This window comes from Apteryx mantelli, chromosome 1 (genome assembly GCF_036417845.1).
Source record: "Apteryx mantelli isolate bAptMan1 chromosome 1, bAptMan1.hap1, whole genome shotgun sequence".
Classification (NCBI taxonomy): Eukaryota; Metazoa; Chordata; class Aves; order Apterygiformes; family Apterygidae; genus Apteryx; species Apteryx mantelli.
Window position 1 is genome coordinate 119,763,157 of NC_089978.1, and position 27,441 is coordinate 119,790,597.

At 36.1% G+C, this 27,441-nt stretch overlaps 1 protein-coding gene across 4 annotated transcripts in view; it reads left to right on the forward strand.

Annotated features, from left to right (window-relative positions):
• The window catches only part of DCAF6 (DDB1 and CUL4 associated factor 6), a 97,275-nt gene that overhangs the window by 64,073 nt on the left and 5,761 nt on the right, over positions 1-27,441 (forward strand). For 3 of the 4 annotated variants that reach the window (XM_067300234.1, XM_067300242.1, XM_067300249.1), the window contains 6 exons: positions 3,963-4,068; positions 8,133-8,248; positions 9,085-9,168; positions 9,349-9,667; positions 20,824-20,962; positions 26,919-27,075. In XM_067300234.1, the coding sequence (XP_067156335.1) occupies positions 3,963-4,068; positions 8,133-8,248; positions 9,085-9,168; positions 9,349-9,667; positions 20,824-20,962; positions 26,919-27,075 (921 nt within the window). Of the gene's footprint in view, positions 1-3,962; positions 4,069-8,132; positions 8,249-9,084; positions 9,169-9,348; positions 9,668-14,473; positions 14,781-20,823; positions 20,963-26,918; positions 27,076-27,441 lie in introns of those variants that run through there. The other variant, XM_067300259.1, reaches the window with a different exon arrangement.

Sequence of the window (27,441 nt, forward strand, 5' to 3'; positions counted from 1 at the left end):
TGTCAATATGAATTAGATCTGATCTGAAGGGACAAACCTAGGAATGAAGGAGACCAGTGCTTTCCTCTGATCCATTCAGCCTTTGGCAATCACATTGTTTTTCCTGAAAACAAGCATTTATGATTACTGGATTTTACATGATTTTTCTAAAAGAGTGTTCAGTTATGTACTAGCAAAAGCTTATTAGCTCTTTTCAGAGGCACCCATTTAGCTTTCATTAGCAGTGTAAGTTTAATATAAACTAGTGAACTACACAAATAATTCTGTGCAGTTTATTACCAGATTCTTGTCTCATCCGCCTTTTATAGTTTCCTATTAGTGTCGATTTCATATCCTAAAGATAGATTAAAGAAGAAACTGACCCAATCCAAATTGTAGTCCATGTTGTTATAGATTTAAGAAGAAGTTATCATATAACATGGTTGAGTAGCTATCTGTCTCCAGAAATTTATAAAAATTATATCTCATTATAAGTGCCCTCTTGGGATATACTTAAAGCACTTCTTTCAACTTTGTGAGTCTGAATAAATACAAGCATCACTTCAACACCAAGTGAAGTCAGGGGACAGTCTTTTTAGCATCCTGGTTTAGTTTTGCGATGTTGAGATTTTAAGACAGGAAAGCACTGTTACAATGATATGAGCTGAGCTTTAATAACACAAGCCATGCAGTTAGATTCATTTCAGTATAGTGAATTCTTAGGTTACTTGGTTGGTCAGTAATGCTGACTAGTTTTGTGCTGAAGCAAATACTGCATAGCAGTATCAGGTTATAGTATTGTTATTGCTGTCTTGGACTGTACAAGGCAGTAAGTCATCTTTCTTCACCTGTGTTCACAGAATCACAGAATGGTTGAGGTTGTAAGGGACCTTTAAAGGTCATCTAGTCCAATACCCCTGCTCAAGTAGGGTCACCCAGAGCATGTTGCCCAGGACCATGTCCAGACAGCTTTGGAATATCTCCAAGAATGGAGACCCCACAACCTCTCTGGGCAACCTCTTCCAGTGTTCTGTCACCCTCACAGTGAAGAAGTTTTTCCTCGTGTTCAGATGGAATTGTCTGTGTTTCAGTTTGTGCCCACTGCCTCGCGTCCTGTCACTGGGCACCACTGAGAAGAGTCTGGCCCCATCCTCTTGACACCCTCCCTTCAGATATTTATGCACATTGATAAGATCCTCCCTCAGCCTTCTCTTCTTGAGGCTGAACAGTCCTGGCTCTCTCAGCCTTCCCTCATATGTGAGTTGCTCCAGTCCCTTAATCATTTTAGTGACCCTTCGATGGGCTTGCTCCAGTAGCTCTGTATACACTGGGGAGCCCAGAACTGGACACAGTACTCCAGATGCAGTCTCACCAGTGCTGTGTAGAGGGTGAGGATCATCCCCTCGACCTGCTGGCTATGTTCTTTCTACTGTAACCCAGGATACCATTGGCCTTCTTGGCCACAAGGGCATGTCTCTGGCTCATGGTTAACTTGGTGTCCACCAGCACTCCCAGGTCCTTCTCCACAGAGCTGCTCTCCAGCAGGTCAGCCCCCAACCTGTACTGGTGCCTGGGGTTATTCCTCCCTAGGTGCAGGAGCCTGCGCTTGCCTTTGTTGAACTTCAGGAGGTTCCTCTCCGCCCACCTCTCCAGCCTGTCCAGGTCTCTCTGAATGGCAGCACAGCCCTCTGGCGTATCAGCCACTCCTCCCGGTTTTGTATCGTCAGCAAACTTGCTGAGGGTGCTCTCTGTCCCTTCATCCAGGTCACTGATGAATAAGTTGAACAAGACTGGACCCAGTACTGACCCCTGGGGGACACCACTAGCTACAGGCCTCCAACTAGGCCTTGCGTCACTGATCACAACCCTTTGAGCTCTGCCTTTCAGCCAGTTCTCAATCCATCTCACTGTCTGCTCATCTGGCCCCTACGTCCTCAACTTGTCTATGAGGATGTTATGGGAGACAGTGTCGAAAGCCTTACTGCAGTCTAGGTAGACAAGGGTTCCTGAGGCAAAGGTAACTCTATCTTATCTGTCCCTATTACAAGGAAGCTAAAGAATTCTCCAAGTATGTCATTTTTTTACTCTTTTTTTTTTTCTCTCAGTGCCTGACTCCTTATAACAGTATTTGGATATATTCAGTATTTGTACTTGCTTAGGAAGATATGCTTAAACTATGAACAGATTTGTATACTAAGAGACTTGCTGGTAAATTGCTGCAAAAGACAGAAAGCATTGGTTTACTTTTGAAAGAAGATAGCATTTTTGTTCAAAATACCTATGCACACCACTATAAAATATTTCCCAAAGTTTGTTTCTTTTCTTATTCAGTTAAATTCAGGAACAGAAAACTTTGCATTTGATCAGTTGTATCCTTGCTCCACTCTAACTGGAGTGTAACTGTAACCTTTATTTTAGAGAAGCTATGAACTTTTCTTTGGATACCCATTGCATAGAATGAGGCCCTTTGCTCGCGCATCATCAGGATGATGGTTGTAATTTTCTTTCACAGAAATTTTTTTTTCTCTTACAACTTTTTTAATTTTTTTTCTTCAGAATATGTATAAGTATATATTTAAAGTTTTTCAGAGCAGCTGGTTACTGTGAGTGGGTTTCTGTTTGTCAGCTGTTTACAAATTTGACCATCCATGGTTAGGTTAAGTTCTGCTGTGCTGATTCATAGATCCCACAACTTTAATGCTTTATTATAAATAATAATTCCTGTGGGGAATATTGTAGCCATTATTGTTTTAGTGATAAGCTTTTATGTGGGGGAGTGTGTGTGTTTGCTTGAATTGAATGTTACATTTGAATTGATGTTCCTGCAAAGAACTTCTGAAGCTTTTACTTTATTGCATGATAGGGTCAGTCTGCAGGCAATATTGTAATAACTGTTGTAGTTATGGTCAAGTTTCTATACTCTGTAAACCAATGAGAATCTGACATGCTTTTGTCCAAATGGTCCTGAAATGAAAAGCCCAGCATTTGTGCAAAGCAGCACAAGGTCATACAGGTCATTTGAGTGGTGCCCAAAACTAAGGCAACTCTCTCCCATCTGAATTCTGAGGAAATGGCACCTCCGTAGTGAGGCTTAATACGATAGTGCTTTTCATGAGGTATTGTCCATGGTCGCTTCAGCATTAATGGCAATTCTGGCCATGCCAGATAAATAGCCTGTTACCATGAATTTTCCTCGAGGGTTGTGGGTGGATGGATGGATGTTACTAAGCAGTCCTGTTTGGAAGGAGCCCACTGAACAGTCCTTTAAACTACTCAGCAGAAGTTTGGCAGAGTTGCTGTGGTTTTCAGTTTGTTTACTTCTGTTGGTTTCGTTTATCATACAGTATTGCATTTTGCAAGTACTCCCCTGCCACCTAAGATTTTTATGGTATGAAGGTTTTTTAACCCTGAAGTCTCAGAACATGAATTTACAGTGATTTATAACACCTACCTGACAATTTAAGTCTAAGGATATTTGTAGTTGAGTGGGTTGTAAGTAGAAAAAAGAAATAAAGGGGATGATGATATTTCTAGATCACTGATCGTGATCTTGTCATCTTTTTCACATGTATTTGCTGAGGCAAAAAGAACTGAACACCACTTTTAAAAACACCTTCTATTCTTATTAATAGTATACTTGCCATGAAAGGGATCTGCTCATAACGGATAATATTGTGGTTGCACATATCTGTCTGGTAATTTTATTTATCTGCATGTTGAAAGGCAGCATATTCCTTCTTTTTTGTTGTAAATACAAAAAATTTTAGGTCAGTTCTAAAGCATTGCAATGTATAAATTTGGTGTGTTTACTGTGTAACTTTTAACTTTTTGCTTGGGCTGTAAAAGATCTTAAATAGATATAGTTGTGGATGTTACTACCATGTTTGTTTTTTGTTAGGATAATTAGAAGCATCTTCAGATACGTAACAGTTTTATTTGCATTGCTGATGCCCATTCAAACTTTATCAACCCCATATTTGCAGAGAGCGATAAGCCACGAGCAGGAACAGGTGAACCAGTTTTAAGTCTGCACTACAGTACAGAAGGAACAACTACAAGCACAATAAAACTAGACTTCACTGATGAGTGGTAAGAAGTTACTTTTGTTTTTGACTGGATACTGATAAGCACATTTTGCTAACGCTGGTTTAGCATAGATGCAGATAAATTATTTTTCAAAATAGTATATGCCTATTTTCCGTTAGGTATATTTACAATTTGAAATGGCTGTGGTCCTTAATGCATTCAGAATAGTCATGCTTTAACATGATATTTATGCAGTTGTTTCTTATTTGTGGTAGTTACCCTAAATCTTTTTTATGCTAACATTAGCGGTATGAAACTTGATATCATTGTCAAATATTAGTGTCAAATTAGTATTCAGTAATTTTGTCTTTATTAAAGCAGGGTACTGTAATGATGGGAAGTTAGTCCAGGGGTTAGAGCTTAAGATTTAATTCTCTGCTCCACTGAACTTCCTGTATGTTACTGAGCAAATTAGTCTTTCTGTAGCACAGTTCCCCAGTTGTAAAATAGTGAAGTTACTATTTTTGTGTCTGAGGGGTGTTGATGAATGCATATGTTTAAGATACCGACTTTGTGGATATTAGATATTACAGTGATGACATCCCTTTCAGATAATAAAGAAACACATACAATCTAACTGGCCTGACTTACTTGTTTTTTGTATGGATGTCTATCACTAGAGCATCTCAGGCTCTCCCAAAACAACCACAGTCCTTACTTTACTTCCTCTATTTCCTTTGCCTATGTTTTTAAAATTACTGTAGAAGAGAGGAAGTGGTAGTGATTGTTGGCATTTGTTATGGACATAAAAAAAGAATATGTTTAGCTACTCTTAAATACTGCAGTTTTAGCGATAAAATGCACATTTTGTCCATAACAGTTGGAAACTTTAAACAGTGATCTGTGCATTTACATGGAATGAAGACTTAGCCCATATGGATTTGAAATATTGTGACAGTTATGTTAGAGCAATCTATCTGACTGTATTTCTATTTAGAGTCCAAATCTGGCAAGCTTTGAAGAAATTACTTTTGCTGTAAGGTTTTTAACTAATTCTACATTTATTTTTGTGTTAATTTTTGTTTAATGTTTTAGGATAGGTAAATTTCACAGGAGGCACACAGCATTAGCAGATGCCCATTTATTCTTGATGGTATTCTTAATATAGTAAATTATTAGCTGTGTGTATCACAGAAAACAAATTTTAATCAACAACATTAAAATTTTGGTTTTGTATTTATTTTTAATACAAAATTTGAAAAATACCTTCTGGGCTTCAAATGCAGTTATTGATATAAATGATTCTGAAAACTGAAGATTTGAATGAGTAACTACCTCAAAAACATTATCAAGATTAAGCGGAATGTACAAGAAATGGAGAGGAGAAGTAGGTACCCTAATTACAAAAAGTGTAATTAGGGCAGTGAAAACTATTAAAACTTAACTTCACGTAGACTTTTCAAAGGATATGAAAACAAACGGAAGAAAGTTCTTCAGTGATTTAACCATATTGCAGTCAGGATGGAATAGTAGTTAAGGAATACTGAGAGGAGCCAAAAATTAAATAAATACTTTGCATTAGTTTCCAGGAAAGTTGAGGATGTTGATCAAAAGGTCATAGGTACTATATGCAACTCAATGAAAACAAAACTTGGAAGTTAATTCATGAAAATGAATTAGAGATAATCTGCATCTCAGAATTTTGGATAAAACTGGCATATAGATTTCTGTCTAATAGCAAGTATTTTAATAAATCTCTTAGGCCAAGTGTAGCACCATGTCAATGACAAACATCAAATATAATGCCAAAGGAGAATAAAAGACTAAACACTACCATCTTGTATGACTCACAGTAGCTATGTCCATGGCTTTAGGACAGTTCTGAAAGAAAGATATGTTACAACATATAACATAAAACAAGCAGTATATGGGAAATAAAGCCGTGTTAAATTTTATACTATGAAAACTAGAATATGCATGATCTGTGTGTTTTTTTTTTTCAATGGAATGATGAGTTCTAGAAATACACATGGTGTAGTGGAGAGAACCTGTCTGGATTTCCAGAAGGTATTTGATACTTTGCCACACTGAACTTCTGTTTAAGATTGGGCAGATAGATCAGTAAAGAAACCAAATATGGTAGTAAGCTAACTTAGTGGAGACTGTTGTAGTGGATAGTGTTGAGAGGAAGAGATGTTTCTTGGTGGGACAAAGTTGCAAGGCACTGTCAGTTCAGGGGCTAACTAAAACATTGTGCAGAAGCACAGAGTAATAGAAGTGGGATGAAATTCAGTATGACAAATACAAGAGCATGCAGTTGAGGACCAGTAACAAAAAGCTCATCTGAAAACTGGGATTGTTGTGAAAATAAAATACAGAAAGACTTTTTCCTACCAGTCACTTCATGCTCAATATAATGCAGCTACTAGGCAAGCACAATCTTAGACTTCACCAGTTAGGAGGCTTCCAGCCAAGGACGAGAATTCCTGGTGCTGCTGCTTAACTCTGCTTTGCTTTGTGACTTTGAATCCTGTGTACAATTTTAACCTTGCATTCAAGAAAACTCACTCAGATGGTAGGAGGTTCAGAGAAGGGTTATGCGGAGGACTGAGGAAACAGCAAACCTGTTATGGAAGCAGAAAGTAGGACTTAATTTATATAATCTAGCAAATGAAAGCACAGGGTGTTACTTTGTTCTCTTACAAATGTCCTTGTCGTGTAACTACCAGAGTGAAAACCAACACTGAACTAAAAATTAATAATAAATGAGTGTAAACTAACCTTGAGCGTTGAGCTAGAAGTTAGAAGATTCCTAAGAGTGAGTCCAAAAAAATCTTACTGCTTTTAAGGTGGAGTGTAATTAAGTTTATGATCTGAGGCATGAAATAGCAAAAAAAAACAAACAAAAAACCCCCCCCAAAAAACACCTTGGTGTCCTGGCAGGTACCTTCTTGTATGTCCATTCAGAAACAATGCTGAAAATTTTTGATTTAGAAGAAATATTGGAAGGGCTAGCAAAATTTTTGCACATGCTCCATATCCAACACAGTAAGTACTTTGAGATTGATTACTGTTCATCAAGATGAGTAAAAGCTCTCATATTCAATGTAAAAATAGAAATACTGAAGTCTAGACTAGATTCTCAACAATCTAGACTAAGCATGATTTGTGCTGCTTCTAGCAACGTAACATAAATTAATTTACAAATAACATAAACATGTAAGAAGGTAATTATAATAGCAGACTAGATTCTTGAGAATCCTGCTTATAATTCTCTTAATTGATATTTGTTTCAGCTTTTGTGTAGTGCTCTGGAGACCATGTAGAGTTAAACAGGTCACAACAAAGAGGGAGCAGGGAGAGAATAAGAGACCTCAAGAAGAAGGCTTTGCAGTTCGTAAAATGAGATCATTTTCAGAGAGTCTAAAAACATTAGTTTTAATGACATTCAGAAAGACAATGTTTTATGTTTCCTGAGGAATCATTTCCATTATTGTAAAACAGAAATTGGTTTTCCAAATAATTATCTAATCCAAGCATGAAGGAGGAGTAAATCTCAAGTACAGATCTTGATAAATAACAAAACTTTGAGGCCTGAAAATCAAAATCAGAAGTCCATGTCTCAAGAGAGAGAGAAATGGTAAGTAAGGGAGGGAACCTGGAAAATGTTATCTAAACTTGTTTTTCAATTGGATGGGATATAAATACATATGTAGCTAGTGCTCAGTGGACAAGTTGTAATTCATATAATGAAATCTCTTCTCTATCACTTATACCTACCAGAATTTGAAAATAAGAGAGAGCAGAATCCTACTGAGTCTTCACAGAATATTTTGGGAAGCAATGAAGAAATCCTTTAAAGCTTCTAATAAGAGATGATAAGGAAGGAGAGAATGATAGGGTTCTGTGATGCAGAGGAAGGGTGGGGTTAGAAACATGGATGAGTGGTAGGTGGACATAATAAAAGAGAATTTTGAAATTGCTGTGAAGTTTGTTAGTTGCAGCTCCAGCTGTTGAATTGCGAGATTGCAGTTAGAAAGATGATGATGGTCCGGCTGTGCTTTTGCAAATATCTTCTTATGTGTTTACATTATTTCTGAATTATTTTATACATGTTATGTTGCTAGGAGCAGCACAAATTCAAGCTCTAGAGGGAGTGGAAGTCATTGCAAATCTGAAGGCCAAGAAGACTCTGTAAAAACAAAAGTCTCAGAAGAGTCAGCACCTGAAGGTGAAGAAACAAGTAAGATATAGCATTATTTCTGTAATGGTAAGGTCAACATTCTACTCATATGTTCATGACTACCATTGAACACAATGGCAGTCTCATAGACATGCATATGAGGGCAGAATATAAACTATAATAAAACTTGATTTAAAAAAAATTTTTTTTCTTTTTTTAGGAAAGAGAAAGATAGCCACTTGATAGTTGCAAATAAATACAAAGAAAATTAGCTTTTCCTGGTGTTGGTTCTAAAACCCTTATTTTTCTGTTTTAAGGACATATTTTGTCCCTCATTTGTATTAGAAAAATAGTACAACCGAAATTTGCAGTCATAAATGAGTGTTAGGTACATTGTTATATTTCTTTCAAGTTTTCATTGTGTTTATGTGTAATCGTCTTGATGGATTTGTTGCCAAAATGACAGTCAAGTCAAATGACTGGTTAGTTCCATAGAAATGCCTGGAAATACTTTAAAAAAACAAAACCACACCCCCTACACCTTTTAATAGAGAGATAACTTAATTTCTGTGTTGTTTCAGTTAGTGATCTTCTATTTCAAGAGTATTAATGCTATTTTTTGCAACTAAAATTCTCCTATCATAGACTATTGAAGTATATTAAGGAACAAGAAAGAAATACTTTTTCTCTTTGTCAGTACATCGACCTGAGCAACTAGATAGATTTATATATTTTGACTTCTACTGAAGTCTTGGATACTGATCAGATAACATGACATGTAGAATCTGGAGGGCACTGGTTTGATCTAGGACTGCTAGTATTACATAGATTTGCTTATATTGTAGATGCTCATTGTGCTGAAATCATGTGATTTAACATTACATTGCTTAATTCAGGAGTTCTTGATGAATCTCACAAGGAAGACTCAAGTGCTGAAGGATTGAAAAGTACAGATGAAACTGCAGAGACAACAGAAGCAGGTGTGTGCCTGTCCTTTTTCAAATATAATTAAAAGAAGTAGAGAACAAAACCTAAATTTCTAATACACACTCAATATGCATAATTTAATTTCTGTAACCATTTATAATGTTGTCTAAAATACGTTATAATCATCAATGCTGTGGCCTACTTTCACCAGTATTTTCTATTGGCTGTATCAGATGCACCTGTTTCTGAGCATTCTGGAATCCCAGCAGAAGAAGAAAATGGCCCCAGTGTTGATACTGCCTCCAGAAACGTAGAGGAAGGATCCTCGTGTGAAAAACGTGCAAATCAAGAAATGTCAAGTCAGCCAAGTACTGAATCTACTGCCAACTCACATGCTGCAAACGATGAACCTCAGCCACACCCAGAATCCTCAGGGCTTGCAACTCAAGAAGAGTCCTCTACCAGGACCTCTGCTCTCCAAGAAACTGATGACAGTGATGATGACCCTGTTCTGATCCCTGGGGCAAGGTATCGAGGAGGACCAGGACACAGGTTAGAGGAATATTTATCTTTCCAATTACTTGGCAAAATGTATTTTTGAAAGGAATAACTAGAAACTGGTGCCTTATATCCCTAAATAAAATCTAAGTTCTTCTTTAACAACTAGCCAAGAGTTTGGTGGCCGAGTCTAATTTGCATATATGTAAGATCCATATAACTACATTCTTCCTTCTGGGGGGCAAGCTCCCACAGATCTAATACTTGCTTGTGCTTATATCTTGCCTGCTGTATATGCCAGTGCTAAATACATGCGTTGATTTTTCAGTATTCTCACTGGAGTCATAAGTATGGAAAGTTTATAAATTTGCATTTAGGACACAGGGACCTACATTTTCTCTTTTGCCCTTATTTTACTTAAACTTTTCATTGTGTTGGTTGTTGAATATCAGTATGTATGTATAATAGTCACAAAAGTTAGATAGATTACTAAAGGATGTCTCTAGAAAAGGTGCACTTGCTGTTAAATTTTGTATATTTTTTTTGTAAAATGCAATCAGATATACACGCTTGTTTGATCATTCAGGAAGCATAGCCCTCAATCCAGTATTGCTATATTAATATAGCTTGTTCATTAACTTCAATTCTTGGACTTTTTAAATGCTGTCATAATTATTTAAGTAACTCTCTACTGTTGGATTTAAGAAAAAAAAAATATATATTTTTTTAATTTTGTTTCAGTTGTATTGTAATCTAGTGTGTCAGATGCTTAAGATAGCTTTACACCTATCCTGTATAAAGGCAGTGCTATGTTGCTATTAATTCCTTACCCTAGAAATGCAAATTCTTCACAGGAAACATTACAATATATATTCACTAAGAATTTAGAAGGGATGTAATAGTTGTGTATAGAAAAGTTTTGAATAATTCGCAGTTTAAAAAAAAAAGTTATAAGCCACCACATTGTCAGTAGTGACAGAAAGAACAGATAGTGGTTGCTTACTACATTAGCACTAGTGGTTCTGCCTACTAAATGACAAGTTTTTAATGAAAGGCCATCATATAAAGATTCTGTAATAATCCATTAACTTTCTGTGCAATACTAAGTAAATTTTAATTGTAGATAAAGATCCAACAGCAGAAATATTTTCAACTGCAAAGCCAATGTTCTGTATGAGCTGGTAATTCAAAGAGTCATATGTGAAAAGCTCCACAATTCAAATCATATTTCTGTCTTTGAGCAGGATTCTTAAGCTCTCTTCCTGCACTTCGTTATCTCTATTATGTAATGTTTTTTGTAGTAACGTAATAAGAATGAAACTTCGAGGTATCAGACAGATGTTAGTTTCCCACTAGTGGGTATATCATAAATGAAGTTACGCTTCATCTTGCATGGTTTTTCTACTTGTTTGTGTGCAGCCAGATTTCTTCCTGTAGTAGTTTAAATTTATCATATAGGAAGGAGCACTCAGTTAAATTAATGATGCAATTAAAATTCTTTTTGCAGCCTCTTGCTCCCTTATTCTTCTCCCCCCAGAAATCTGACAAAAGTTATGTAGTCAATACTCGCTTAGGATTGTCTCCAGGCTTTCAAGTAATCAGGTTTAATGCCTTCTGTGGATGTGCAAGCAGCAAAGTTTTCTAGTTTAACTTCTAATCATTCAGATATATGTTTAGATGCAATTCCCTCCTAATTTTCTGGTTTCAGGAATTTCTGAATGCCGTCCAAGCTACTGAAGTGAGGCAAGCTTTGCGCTCAAAGGGATTTGGGTTTCTAGGGAGAAAGCAGGCGCTGGTGGTCTTAAAGGCTAACTATAAGCCTTCTTAGTATTTATAATTCATATGAAAAAGAATGAAAGGACACCAAAGTCCTCTGCACTACTACTACTACTACTACTACAAATGTTATAGCATATAATCCCTTTCATAAACTGACCAAATTTACATGAAATCTGCCTGGCCTCTCACTTGGTGGGAAGCTACTTTAAAACATCACTTCAATGATCAGTTTAAGTTGACTATAATTAATCAATTTGTTCTTGTGCTAACATAGTATATTAGTTTAAATAGTTTTTCCATTCCCAGTTTTTCATTTGAAGGATGTTCGTCCTGTCCATTGTCAGCTCCAGTCTCGCTAGACTAAGCGTGCCAAGCTTTTTTGCACTCTTCTCAATAAAAGTTTCAGTGTTCTCCCTGTCATCCATGCTCTTTCTAGCTCCACTTCTTTCTTGAACATGGGAGACCAGAGTTATGTACCCTGTGCTATTTGGATTTTTCTAGGAATAACGATATGAATATTGCGCTTTGTTTAGAGGAGATTCTTTAAGATAGCAGAGAGCTGCAGTTACCTCCTTCCCCTCTGTCACCTCTGGCTGTCTCATACTGGTGGCTTATGACCAGGCATAGGACCAATTATGCTGAAGTCTTTTTCCTAATTTGTCATTTCCAACTGATGTGTTCCCATCTTGTCCCAGAAGGAGGTTCAGAAGTATACAACTGTCAGTTTTATACTGTTGAATTTCTTCCCTCTTTTTTTTTTTTCCTCAAGGTCCTCCTATTTGCTCTATATTCACAATATTAGCCAACCTCATGTCCCCAACACACTGCATGAGTGCATTCCTACTCCTTGCTCAAAGATTATTAGTGATATGTTAAGCAAAAGTGCCTGCAAGACTGGTGCTTAAGGAGCTCCACAAGTATGCTTCCTATAGGCTTATGTTTACACTTTTCTCACTTAGTAAATTGTGTTACCTAACAATTCCTTTACTAAACTTCATCTTCTCCAGTTTACCTAATAATTTAGTTTTCCATATGACATCCTATGAGATAATTAATGACATTAATATGGAAGTAATACAGTAGATTTTGCTTCCCTAGAATATCTGGAGGGAGTTATTTGTTTTTTTTCTTTCCAGAAAAGGTTAAAAGGCTAGGCTACAATAATCTACCTCTTGTAAACCTATTTTACACAGTAGCAAAAAATGTTTGCTCTTAATTTTTATTTAGGACAAAAAAGGCTGTAGCTTTCTGAAACAAAATGCTAAAAGTTGTTTGACCAGTAAGCCTTTTCCAGTATATAACATTACATTGTTTTTAACTACAGAGAATTTTACGATTTTTAGGATTTTTTTTTTTTACACACCTAATAACTAGTTATTGTTTATACAGAGGAGAAATTCTGCAGTTGGAGAAAATGAAGATAAAGGCAACTCTGTCTTAGAGTCAGCTTCCTGCTGTAAAGTACAACTTTCTCCACTGAGAGGTCATTGGGAGGGTAGGCTTCCGATTCTGTACTCGGAAATCATGATCTGAAACTTCTTCTCAAGGAAAAGCAGTGACAGAAATACCCCTTGGAAATCTCTTTTGGCAGTTCTTACAGTTAAATAAAAGGAGAGCTTCTTGCTGCATGAACTTTACAGATTTCATTCAGATTCATGTAGATTTCAGATTTATGGAAAGAATTTGGTCCATTTTGCATATCTAACGTTTAGAGAGCTTCCATTTTTTGAATTATGTTTGGATATAAATCCAATCCTTAATGATTTCAAACTGAGGATTGGGCCTCTGCCTCTTCCCTCTCCCATACAAAGGACAAACTCTTTAGTGGGTGCTTAAAAATCTCAAAATACAACAAGGATAGACACTTCCTCACCAACTTACCTGATATTGAACTCTCAGGAAATACTGTGCAACAGATACAGAAACAAAAAGTCTGAATTTAATTTAATATTTTTGAAAAGGACTTTAAAAAGTAGCAGCAAGGAAATTTCCTACAAAATATATAGAAGTACCATGGTCCTTTGTGGATCGATAAATTGGTTAAGTGAATTGATTAAGTATTTTTGAGAATGGAAAAAGCATTCAGTCTGTCATCTTTTGGAGCCAGTGTCAACTTGGAATAGTTTTGACATAAAGGCATGTCTTCCAAGGGAACGACTGAGAATGTGACCTCTCTCTTTCTTGTAGCATTTCTGCGTTCACTAAGCATTACCATAGGAATGGTGAACACCAGCGACAAAAAGAATCTAAATAGTTATTTTAGCCTTACTATCATTGGGCTAGGCAATACATGCTATTTTCAATGTAACTGTATAAGGAACTGCCCAGAGTATTTTTAAATTTAAAAAATGAAACCTGTTTCATACAGCAGAGCAGTTCAACTAGATACTCAACAGAGAAAATAACCCTCTGGGCATTTTAGGGAATCCATGGGAAAAGATCCCTCCTCTTTGAAATGTGAGGACCCATGCAGGTTTTTAGATTTGAAGTATGTTCATAGCATATCTTCTTTAAAACTTACAAAGCCCAGTAAATTTATTTGCAACAGGGACAGATAATGTGGCTTGCCTTAGCACTGCACTTTGTGGAAAAAAAATAGATGCAAAATGTATTTCTTGCACAGCAAGTGCAGCTTTTAACTGATTCAACTTCATTTTCACAGAAGTAGTCAAAACAGCTCTTCGAGGGCTGTTTTCATACTTAAATGACGGAATTAATTTTGTTTGGACTTTGATACAAGCTGGTCTATGAGCAAAGGCTAAGCCTGGAAAACGTTAAACTACTGAGTTAAAATTTCAAACACATACAAATGTAAAATGAAAATGATTGTGCAGCTGTTTCCATTTCTGCTATGATACTATGAAGAATTACTGCATTTCAGAAAATCAATTTTGTGTACTAATCAGTAATCTGAATATTATTCATGTTGAAATCAAAATATTCTCATATACTAACATTGAGGAGATGGAATCTTCTCAGTTGGGATAAGTAGAGCACATTTTATAGTAGATGCTAACCTCTAAAAAAAAACCATGATACCCAGAATTTTTGAATGACTTCAGTTGTTGTTCCCTTTACTAGATATAATATCAGAGGAACAGCGATAGGTGATAGAATAATGAGGTAATTCATTATCTTCTTCCTCCCCTCCTCCTTTTCATTTCCGTATGATGAATTTATCAGGTTCTCGGGTTTTGTATCTAACCAGCATTTTAAAAATTGCTAAACTTTAAATGCTATAAATTATAGAGCGTATTGCTTGAGTTATATTTAGCTGCATGTATTGCATGGAAATTGAAAATAAATTGCAGTGTATACATTTAACAACCTATTAACCTTTCTTTTGCGTGCCATAGAAATAAATGTAATTTGAAAAGTGTGTCGTTTGTAAAAAGCAAATACCTTTTTTATTCAGTTGCTGAGGAACATGTTGTATTTGCCTGTGCCACCACTGATTTGCTTTGTCTGGTAGTAGAGAACAGCCAGTTCTGGACAAATATATAAAAATGTAAGAATACAGGTATTAAAGGCCATTTATATTTTTTGCCTGAACAAGGTTGTGGAACTGAGTGTTATTATTAAAGCCATGTTTGACACTATATATTTGGCAAGAGAAGTGCTAAATCTTATGGAGTATTTCTTTTAATGAAGTGAAATGAAAAAGTCACTTGATCTCGTATCCCGTATTGAAATACTTCAGTGAATTAGTAGTGGGAATTTGCTAAACCTGCATTTAGCAAAATGCTGTAAGTGGGAGAAAACTATCTGCTGTGATTTATTGCCAAAGGCCATTATGTAGGTGAAATGGAGAAAACAAATGGGGAAAAACAATCATGATGATGAAATTTAACATCATGACTTTTTGTGGCTAGAAATGAGAAGTCTCAGGAAGTGGCTGCTTGGAAAATGCCTAAGTCTCACATTTTCGATGCCTACAGGAAAATAGCATGGATGTGTATTTCTTTGTCTTATATTCCAGTCTTGGCTGGAATTGGAATATATGGTTTTGACTCAGCTGCTTTCTTCAAGTTTCAGGAGTCTGTGTGCTTCTTGCTGCACTGGATCTAAATTTCATGATAAGCATTTTTCCCATGTTAAACATGCTTAGCATGGAGTTCTGTGGTTCATCAGTGCAGCCCATGGGAAAATTTGCTTCATATTGCTATAAATATAAGATAAAAATGAATAATGCATTAATCATAGAATTTTTTATCAGTGTATTTTTCTCTGATTTTTATTGTCATTCTTCTGCAGCATATTGAGTGAAAATTTTAAAAATGCTCTGCAACTGACAATACTTTGAAGATAGACTGTGTTGGAAGGCCAGGGAAATGACTTTGGATTGTTCAGGCAGTGCATTACGATAAACATTTCTTTTGATATGATCAGCAGTGAAATAACTGATTAAAAAAACGTTAACTTTGTCTTTAGGGTCAAGTCAATGTGTTAGTAACATGATGGTTTTGCCCTTGTTTTTGAACTATCTTAATACTTGAAATTTGCCACCAGTAGAAAGCCTTTTTCATAGCCATAGAGGCTTCTAAAGGAAGATGGGTATTTGTTAATTAAAATCAGAAAAACAGTCAAATCTTGATATTTAGGAAATGGATCTATTTTAATAGGGATCAGTAGTTAGTCACCTTCCTGTGCTGGATTTGATTTTGGTGATGGTAGCCTAGCTGTTAAGACATGTGGTGGGAATTCATGGTCAGGCACGCACTAGCTGGTAGGTTGGTTCCTCTAGCAGCAATGTTGTCCCTCACTTATTCTGTTTCACCCTTGTTGTTAAGACTAAGGTCAATGAAGAAATAACTGCAAGGCATCAAAGAAATAGCTCCTAAGTTAACAGTAATGAGCCTTAAGTTCCTTGCAGCTGTTTTGGATGGAGGAAAAAATAGTTAAAATAGTTATATAGGTAGTGGATAGTTAAAATGAGAAGATGACTACAAGGAAAGAGGTTTTATTTTGAAAGAGCAGAAAAGAAAGAAGCAGAGTTTCTAGTACTGAGCAAAAAGAGACAATGCTTGGCTGTGCGCGCATAAGTAAATTTGGAAAGTTAAGAAGTGGGAAAAATCTGTAATATTGGAGGAATAAATACTCTTTTAGTCAAGTAATCAGAGCTGAGGTAAGAGGGATGCAAAACGGAAGCAAGTTCACCAGCTCTAAAGGCAGCCGCTGCAGCCTTGCTCAAGAGATGATCAGTCTGTGCTAATGATGTTCGGAAGAAGCAGGCTTATCTGGGGTACCCAAATAATTTTATTAGAACCGCTAGTGGAACAATGTTTGTTATGCAGTGTAGCAGAGTATCTGTGGATTATTTACAGATTCAGTTGATGCATAGTTGTGATTTTTTTTCCTCTTTTGAAACACATCTGTTAATTTTGACTGTGTGTCTCTTAACTAATAGACAGGCATTTTTTTTTTTAGTATATATAAGGCTAGCTAGCCAAAAATTGTTGAGTAACATGGATTGGGAGTGATGATTGATCTGAAGTCTGCAACCAAAAAAAATTTTTAAGAGCAATATGTGAAATACTGTTCTTTAATAAACACACTGGTTATTTAATTATGCAAATTGCTTTTTTCTTTTTTTAAAAAACCTTCCTTTGGAGACTTCAGAACTTCTGAACTTATGAAAATGTCCTAATGAAAAATGCTTTTGTCATATAGTATCTTTTTTAGCAGCCTTAGCTTGTAGTTTCATATCTTTTCCATTTGTTTTGGCTGTTTGTAATACGTAGCTATGGATCAGTCTGCATCACCATGAATTTTTTTTTCTTTTGGATCTATATTTAACTGAAAGAATAATGGTTCCACTGATAAATAGGTGTACCAATCACCTAGGGTCTAATTTAAATTGTCTTTCAATTGCTAATGTTTCATTGACTTTGAAGACTTAAAATCTGGCTGATTCTAAGGGAAAAAAATGTATTCTGGTCCAGGTCTATATGCCTATTTTTAGAATGAATATTTTAAGATTTTTATTATTTTTCCACAAGGTGCACACTATTGAGATGATGAAGTACCATTCATCATCTTGGACTCAATCTCATGAAGACTGCATGTGCCAACATTATTGTAAGATACTGTGCAAAAGTACCACAAAATTTGACAAAATGTGCTTTAGCTTTGTACCTTAGGACAAGACAGTAGTACTGAATTATTCTGAAGTCGGAGCACTGCCTACAATATGAAGGTATAACTAAAACGCAGTCCAGTTTCATTGGCATTGCAAGGCGTAATCATTCTAGAATTATTTGCAGCATAACATTTTCTGTACCGTAAACTTTCTAAAATATTAATAACATTAATCTGTATCCAGCCTTTCTCAAGCATTTCCATTACTTGCTACCTGAATTCAAATAAGTCATTTATAACTGTATCAATTGATGGGGTTTGCCTGAGAAACACTGGCGCAATGTGCGCACCTTGCGTTACCTGGCACTTTGCGTTTGGCAGGCAGAATGGTTTGGAAAGGCAGCGGCAGCAGCTCCCGTTCTGGCTTAGCTTAGGCCAAACGCTGGTACAGTGAGAACCGCGTGGCCTGTTACCGCATCTGCTGATACACCAGCTGATTAACCTATGATCTACATTTGTTTGTGTTGGCACCGACAGGAGTTGCTTATCACAAATCTTATCACAAGTGAAAGTAAAAGTCATGCGGAAAAAGTCGGATTTAAATTTTTTTTTTTTCTGTGTGACTTACAAATTGATATAAAATCTGCTCTCAGGGAGAAGTAATACTTTTGAAAGAATCCTTTCCCATATCTGTTCTGTTCTTTGTTCTGAAATGTCACTACATTGGGCTCACATTTATCTTTCCTGGCAGAGACTTGCCTCTGCCAGCTTCCTGTTCTCAGTAGTATCTTGCTAGAAGGCCTGAAAACAGTATCACAGTTACAGCCATACGTGCTTGGCTGCGTTCTCCCTGCTGCAGATAGTCATTGACTTTACAAGATGACTAAATACCAGCCCATTCATGGCTTTTAAAATAAGACCCAAAATTAAATTAGCATTTTAAATTCAGAGCTGAGTCTAGTTGAAAGACAGTGGAGTTGTTACCAAAAATCAGTTCTGTCCTTTCTGCTTTTATTAAAAAAAAAAAAAAAAAAAAAAAAAAAAATCTGAATGCCAGATAGTCTTGAGTCTTTTTGTACTGTGTATGTTCAACCTTGGGGGAATTTAGAGGAGTAGATTAATCTTCATAGAGATGCTAAAATGAAAAATTATGCAAGAAACTGCCTTGGGATGCCATTTAGTTGCTTTAATGCCATCTTTGAGCCCCATGACTTTTATTAGCTATAATCTAGCAAGTAACCTTTCTGGAAGAGCTAGACAATTCTACTGCTAAATGAAGTTTAACTTTTCAAATTTTTCAATGCACGCTTTTTTGGTAGATAATTAATTTGGATAAATAAGTCCCTTCCCAAAGCACAAATAGGGATTGTATCAAGGGATAGCTGTAAGGCTAGCAGGCGTGCTCTTGAAACCAAAAAAGTCTTGCTGTGTTGAATAGCTGTGTGCGCTGTGTAATCCTTGATATGGTTGATAGAAGAATGGCTAACTGTTATTACGTGATTCTTGCTTTTACTTTCCCACAGAAAAAACATCTCTTTTTAAAACAACCACAAATACGAAGGTGTACCAGCAATTGTATTTGTGAAGTCTCTGTAAGCATTTTATGCCACCCTATTTTTTCCTTTATGTAGAAGTAAACGTGAGGAAATAATTTTGCGATTTGTAAAGCTTAGATAAAGAAAAAGGACTTTTTTTTCCTCCATTATATAAAGTCCTTGTGAAGAACTCTGTTCTTAAATCTGCTGAATGTGAAAGGTGAGAGTTAAATCTCCATTTATTGTAAGGACTAAATAACCAAGTGTGTGTATTTAGTGTAGGATAAGAAGGAGGAACTAGAAAATTGCCCCCAAATGAGATTTTTGAGGTATAGGAAGCTTCCCCAAAGGAAGTGGATGAAGTTTGTTTGTTCTGGGACTGTTTGGACAAATTTCCAGGAAATGTGTTATAATGAGTAGCCCACTGTTAAATGGATCTGTTGGCTAGTGCTTACAAGTCTCTCCTAATTTCTATTAAAAATGGGTATTAAAATATCTTTAAAAAAAACTTAGCTTTATTGGATGTGTCTTAGCATGACAGTTTGTTTTACATTGTTTTCTGTACTAATGACTCATTACTTGCATTCATTTTCCATCTTTGTCTAGCTGTAGGATAACACTTGTTTCATCTTAGGTTTTGTTTCCAACTTTCTCCTATGACAAAACAGAAAACAGTCTACACAGATCACTGGCAGAGAGAATTAGCTACACAATAGATTTGGGTTTTTTTGTTTTGTTTTGTTTTCTGGGAAAGAGGACCTATAGCAAGAGTCTCTCTAGAATTAGAGACAGTGACTAAAACATCCCACCACATCATTTCTGGCCTGCTTGAGGTTACCGGCCTTCTGGTAGCAGCACACTGAGGTTGCAATTCTGTTCACTTCTGGCTCAGTTCACTTTGCAGGATTTCTTAAATCCCTGTAACTGCAAGTTTGATTCCTTGCATTCTGCTAACATCTGTACCTGCTCCCTCTGACAGGGACATGGCCTTCTGACTCCGTTCAGGACCTCAAGGCTAATAACAACCCTGATATGGCCCAAAAGAAGAAGAGGAATTAGGTGCAGGTGCTGGGGTGTGACAGTTTGGTTGTAACTGGAATTATGGGAATATGCAAACTTAAGGCTAAACAGGAAAAACTTGGCGCCTGGGACTTTTCACAGATCAAAAAGTAGCTTCCTGAAACTGAACAGCCACAAAATAGAATATATCATTTAGCTAATTTGTTTTCTCTGTTACTCTAGGAATTCTGCTGTAGGTCCACTGCAATCATAGTTTCTACTATAATTGATCTCAAATCATCTCTTGCCCCTGTAGGAACCTTTTTAAAGCTGTCTTAATCTTCAGTCTTGTCATACAGAAGTAGTGAAGAGAAGTAGATTTAATGAAATTAAAAAAAGAAAATACTGGAAGGTACACTAGATCTTTAATAACTTTTTTTTTTTAATTTAAAAAGCTGCTATTTTGGCACAATTTTCTACTTTAGAACTTGCTGCCTCAGTATGGTTGGAGGATTTCTCCAGCACTTAAGAATAATACAGCACGTGAATTTTGCCAATATCCGAAGCTTGTACGTCAGAGAGAAAATAAATTATTGCATCACTTGACATTCCACTGTCTTGCATGCTGTTCTTGTTCTAAGTCAGAATGGAAAATTTTTAAGTTTGTACTTTTACACTTGAGATAATGTTGATGTCTGTTCCAAACTTAGGGAGAGTGTGTTTGAGTGCCCAGTTACTATTTTGTAGTCCTTTTTGATAGCCCATTTCAGTATTTAGAGATGGTCTTTCAGTAGTGTTTTCTTTGTGTGCAATTTATAGACGATCTGCTGTTGCCCGCATTCAGGAACTCTTCAGAAGGAGGAAAGAAAGAAAAGAGATGGAAGAACTGGAAACATTGAATATTAGACGTCCTTTAATAAAGATGGTTTATAAAGGTCATCGGAACTCCCGGACAATGGTACAAAATCTTTGTCAGTTTTTGGAACCATAGAGTTTGTTTTATGGACTGCAATGTTGTGCTACGTCGATATGCTTGCCAAAACAGCTTTGGTAATATATTACCATACTTTATTTGCATTTTGGAAGTTGGAAGACACATAACTTGCTCTAATTGAAAATTAAAATGAGTATGACTCGTGTGTCATAGTGTTAGGCATTCAGGTTTTCTAGAGTTTAAGACTCTTTCTCCTTAACCTCCTTTGGAATCTTGGGTATTTCTCTTAACTTCCTTTTCATCTTGTCTGTCAGCTTAAGTGGTATAAAATGTGCTTACCTTCAAAATTGTTATTTAATCCTCACTTTCCCTTCAAAGCTCTTCAAAATTATTATTTAATCTTTACTTTCCCTTTTAAGAGCTTTGAAGGAAAAGTGAGGATTAAATAATAATTTTGAAGAGCTTTGACATCTCTGAATTAGAAAAAGGAAATGGTGCTTGTTATTAATGTGTGGTCTAACTGCAAGATACACTGCCTTTTCCATACAATATACTAGATTTTAAGAAAATTGTGATCACTGTGTTTGTAAAGCAGTGGTGCATGAAAAACAATTTTTTTAATTTCCATTTCTTTTTTCTCTTAATTTTTATAGTAGTTTGAGGATGTGAAGTTCTGAGTATTAGGTAGTATTTTGCAGAAGTAGCAGATATATTATTTTGCAGATAATTTGAGGAGTAGGCCCTCTGCCTCCAAAAGTACTTTCTAGAGGTTGTGTGAATGGCTTTGATTGCACTGGGGAAAATGCTCCAGTAAATGCATATTTCAGTCTACATGAGCAGTGATGCCTAGAATGAAATTTTATTAATGACAAGTTTTCTGCATTGTACTTCAAAAATTAATTATTCAGAAATCCCCATGAGTTTAAAGATCATAGCATTAAGCACTTTGTAGTTAGGAGATATCAAAGTTAAGCTTGCCTAAGTGACCTTAATTCAGTCTCAGTCTGCATATATGATACCGACTTTTTATGGATTTTGTTGTTTGTGTTTTTGGAATGTGGGTTGGTGTTTTTGCATTTGTTTTACGTGAGCACCTATGACAAGGAATGCACAAAATGGAAGAAGATATAATTTCCCCTGTTGCTTTCCACGGTGGCTACTACTATACAGTCAAACTTCATTTAATTAAATTTATTTTGGTGGACACACTTCCTCCTGTAAGGAGAGAGATGATAGTATTTCCATTTAAAATTTGTGAAGGAGACAGATTAGAGAGAGGTCTTGTTTCCTACATACCTGAGCAACTCGGGCATAAAACTTTCAATGACATGAACATGAACTACTTAAATGCATATACATAAGGAAAGTGGATTAAGGTTGCATGGGCAAATTTGATTATTCTGGTGCTTCCTTACTTTTGAGAGCTTAATTTGGAAATCTAACAATTTTCTTTTTAAATAAGGATATTTTGAGCGTATCTGTCAGAAAGCAAAAACTAGCTTGCATTAAACTAGTGTTTGCTTGTAGCATTGGCAGGATTGGAATTCTTTAGGTCCAACACAGAGATCCCTTCCCTGTAACCATTAGAACAATGTCATTAGAGTAGTAAGGAAATCCTTTTTCTGTGGAACAGACCTCAAAGAACTATGGCAGCAACGTTTCAGACAGCAGTGGAGTGGTGTGGTTTGGGATTTGGTGTTTCTTTCTATCTCTTGGAGGAAAGAATGCTCTAGTGAGCCCAAACTGCCCTTCTTTAGCCGCAAAATTTGTCTTTTGCCGTGAGCCAATAGCTCTTCTTTGTCTCTCCTGTCTCTTCCTTGCTCTTTTTTCCCTCCTGTCCTAGTCATCTTTCCATTCATGTATCTCCGTGTTCCTCTCATTCCACTTCTCTGAATTCAAAGTTCCCCTTTTAAAATGTTGATGTTAGAGAGATTCTTTCCTTCAACAGAGCATCCATTTCCAACTAATAAATGGGTAAGTTGTGTATGCATACAGTAAAAGTGAGTGTGTATATGAGCTTGAAAACACAAAATATTTTAAATACGAATTTAAGTTGTTTACACTTAGGTGATGCTAAAATTGAGTTTTATGAGTATTAGAAATTCAAAATAAACAGTATCCTAAAGAAAATATAAAAGAAGCAGTAAGAAATCACAACTGAGAAATAAAATGTAAAGTTGCTTAGTTTTGGAGATAATTTGAATGCACTTCTAATAGAAAAATAACAAAAAATATTTAATGGAGCTATAAGACAAAAGCTGGAAAAAGATGAAAATATTGGAGATGTGCCTTGCACTGAAGAATCCAAAAATGTAGTTTTTCAGACTTGTTTTTAAAGGTAAGGGTGACTTTTTGACAGTGACTTTATCCTTGGTACACATTCTGAAGACAGATCTAGCAAGATTCCAAGCCTGAAATTTAAAGCTGGACAAAGTCATGCTGGAAATATAGTACATATTTTTAACAGCAGTAATGGTTTGGCTTACTAATATGATTGTTTATCATGGCAGTTTTTAAATCAAAATTGCTGGCGAAAGGCACAGAGCAAGACTGTCCAGTGTGTTTTCTGAGAAAACTATGCAAAAACAAAGGTGAGGCGCAGGCACCCCCCTCTTCTTAAAGCTTTATTGTGATCTGCTGCTTGGAAAATTATTCCATCATAGAATTCTGTGTAAATGGTCTTTTGCCCCTCTCAAACTCAGATTTCTGTCCCTAATACCTGAGACATTTTTAAATACAAAAAAAATGATTCTCATGCTAAACTTAAAGCATTCAGACATCATCTGTGTCACCCTAAAAGCTGCTGCATCTGAAGAGGGTTTTGGAATAGGAAACTTATGTTTGCATAGGCATCTCTTTTTCGCTAGCATGTCATTTTAAAAAGATCAAAAGCCCTTTCATTCTAGTAAGAGGTACTGATAACTGCTAAAAGTGTAATCTTGTGAATAGGATTACTTTTTTAACTTCCAGACTCTTTTCTCCAGCCTAAGCATCAGACTATTGTGGAGCTTTCAGCTCACATCTTGCGATTGCGTTTCACCGTTTTTGAAGCCATATCCCTCCTCCCTCTGCCATCCCCTTTAACCCTGTGGATGATGTAGAATAGTGTTTCAGTTTGGGAAAGGTACTGCTGCCAGCCTGTCCTTATTTCAAATAGTTTAACAATGATTATTTTGATATCCAAATAAAATCAGAAGTAATTTCTGAGGGAGAAAGAGAACTTTGAAATCTGATAGTAAACAAAAAATCACTAAATTATTATCATTAGTGAAGGAAGTGACCCATTCTTGTTTGCTCAATTGTTTGGCATCATATCAGTTACCTCTGTTTAGGAAGGGAAGGTGAGAGAGGTCTTGGCATGGAAAGATTATTCTACATTTAACAAATCTAATAGTTGCTTTTTAAAAATTATTCTAGTTTTCTGGTTCATAAATTAAATAAGCCATATTCTTTTAGGCTGTAGTCATAAGGGTATCGTGAATGTAACTGGTGCATCATAATACAAACGTTATATTTCAAAGAAATGGATATCAGATACTACTACATCTTTTTCCCAGGCTACAATTTCTGTTTTTTACTTGATCATTTTCATTGTCATACTATTCTGTTTCCTAGATCAGACTGCTTCAGTTCTGTTCAGTCCCAGAACTCATAAGAGTGCAATTCTGTGAAATATGCAAAGTCTGGGTTTTCCCACTGAATTCATAAATAAATAATATATTATTTGCTACCCAAGTAATTATTTATAAACAAATAATAGATAAGAAATAACTAATATTTAATGATATTTATAAATAAATTATAGCTAGGTAATACATTACTCTTATAATCCTATGACAATACTGTGTTTTAGGTGGAGGGATGGGGAGAAAGAGTTAAAAGTTTAAATTCATCTTCTCCCTTGTCTTCCCAAGGGACATCTAATACAGGGCAAGTTAGGTATCTTGTCGTTGTCTTCACTGCTATTTTTTTAATCCTCAAAATCAAGGTCAAGACAGTCTGGCCATTTTTGAGGGGAGACAGTCACTTCATTAAAAAAAAGTGTTCACAGCTTTTTTAGCAAATGCATATCAAGAACAATGATGCTGATGAGACTACGAATATTTATGGAGTTTACAACATTCAAATGCCTACTGAATCATAGCATTTCACACAAGAAGGGGAAACAGGAGATGTAATAAATCACTATACAGTATGAACTAAAGCATGAACATGTTGTTCCCTAAAACCTCCATTTTCCTTTTACCCAGTGGATGTTCTTGTTCCTCTCTTCATCAGATGGAGAGAAGGAGCAGAGACTGGATGTTGATGGCAGGAAAATAAAGGCAGAATGAGACAGGAAGCCTTTGCCATCCCTACTGAGGCGGTATGCAGCCTCCCCTAATGCGCTCAGATCTTTCTCACAGAATTGCTGCAACAGCAGCACAATAGTTTGTTGCTGCAACAGACTATATACAGTTGCAACAAAAAGCGGTGGGTTTTTTGGAAGCCTTCTCAGGAGCTTGGATCTTTCTTTGTTGCCCTGCAGTTAGTGGCCCGTCCAACCGACTTGGGTTCGCTGACCAACAGATGTGGATGCTTTAAGTCACAATGCTGTGTTTGTGACTTTCTCCTTATTTTTCTGGGTTTATGAAAGATTCTTGAGAAATTTGTGCAGCTTTTGAATAAAATAATCACTGTCTTATTTTAAGAGATGTAGAACTTCTTTCCTTCAAATGTGTCTCCAACAAACACCAAAGAAATCTTCCTTGAATGTTTTGATTACAGACAGTTGTAATCCAGAGTCAAACTACCTTGTTATCAATAGGCTTGCAGAGGAATGCTGTAGGCCCAATTCAAAGATCATCCCATTACAATTGTTGATGAATACTTAAGTGGTTTAAAAATTAATACAGTTTGTGTGGTGTTAGTCCTGTCAGGGCAAAATAAAATTGTATAATGAGTCCAACATGCTGGAATGACCTTCAGTGTGAACTGTGGGCTCTACAGAACCTGCCGCCTGCTGCATCATGAGTTTTGCCTTGCACTCTAACATTTATATGCAGCCACACATGTATTAAAAAAAATCCATTTTGGCACTTTATTACACTACTCTTCCCTTTACTGATAACATGGGAAAACTACTGATACGTGAAAATTTTAAGTCCTATCACTTGAAACATTTCTCAAAGGTGCTTGGATACCGTAACAAAATAGTGATATGAACAACCATATGGAATACGGCGCATCATCACTGTGTCAAAAATCTGTGATATTATTGGTGCCACTTGCATGGAGCAATACAACTAGTTTCATCTACTGAGTATTGCTATAATAACTGAAGCTGAAGGGTCACTTCCACCCTAATGCCTACCTTCTTCAGTGGCTTATGACTTTAATTTTGGCTGTGGACTTGAGAAGCCTTAGTTCTTAACTGATCGATTACAGAAAATCAAAAAAAAAAAGAAAAAAAAACCCCTCTAAAGTAAGTTTGATTCTGTGACCTCTTTTTATCTGTCAGTCCCAGTTGATTCCTCCCCTCCCTTTTTCATAAGCTTCAATTTTCTCTTCCTCTGTAAATACAAATCCTCACCAGTGATTAGCCTGTCACTCACTTTAAATTAACAAACTCTTCCCAAAAACAGTTTCATATGCTCCTGTCTCCAGTATCATTCTCCTCACTCTGGAAAGCGACAAATCTGCTATCATTCTCTGTAATCCTTTAGCTATGTTACAATTTCTTTTATTTATTTCCAAACTGTTCAGTCCTCCTTATCTCTTCTCCTTTTTTGTATTAGCAGCCACTTTGCTGTGGCGATCTTTAATCTTCTGAATTTTCCCTTTTCTTTCTTTTTTTTTTCTTGTTTTCCTTTAAATACCTATGTTTGTTCTTCATTTGCAGGGTTCTTAATTTAGAGGCACTGCTTTTGCAGAAATGGACATATACTGTTTGAAGTGCTTTTCAAGTGGTCTTACAAAGTAATTTTTATTTTTATTGTAGATAAAGGAAGCCAATTTTTGGGGCTCTAACTTTGTCATGAGTGGTTCAGATTGTGGCCATATTTTTATATGGGATCGACATACTGCTGAACATCTCATGCTACTGGAAGCTGATAATCATGTGGTGAACTGTCTTCAGCCTCATCCATTTGACCCAAGTAAGACTATCACTTTTCACAGTTTGTATGTTCATGCTGTCTTTTTTAAAGCTCAATCTTCAATTCTTTGCCTGAGACCTTTGTAATAAATTTTCATCAAACTGTTGTTCACATTTCCCTTATAAATTAGATAATACTTCTTTTAATTTTGGCTTTTACTAATGACCCTTGGCCCTTAAAAGCCCACATACCCAATAACTTCTTGGAATATAAACATTACTGACGTAGTATTCCTAGAAAGTTAAGATGTAGTAAGAAGAATATCCCATCTCTTTCTCCCCCCAGTTCATGAAATGGTTTCCATGATGCTGATGAGGGAAATATGGGGTCACTGAAATGCCAGCCACACTGTTGGCTATTAATTGT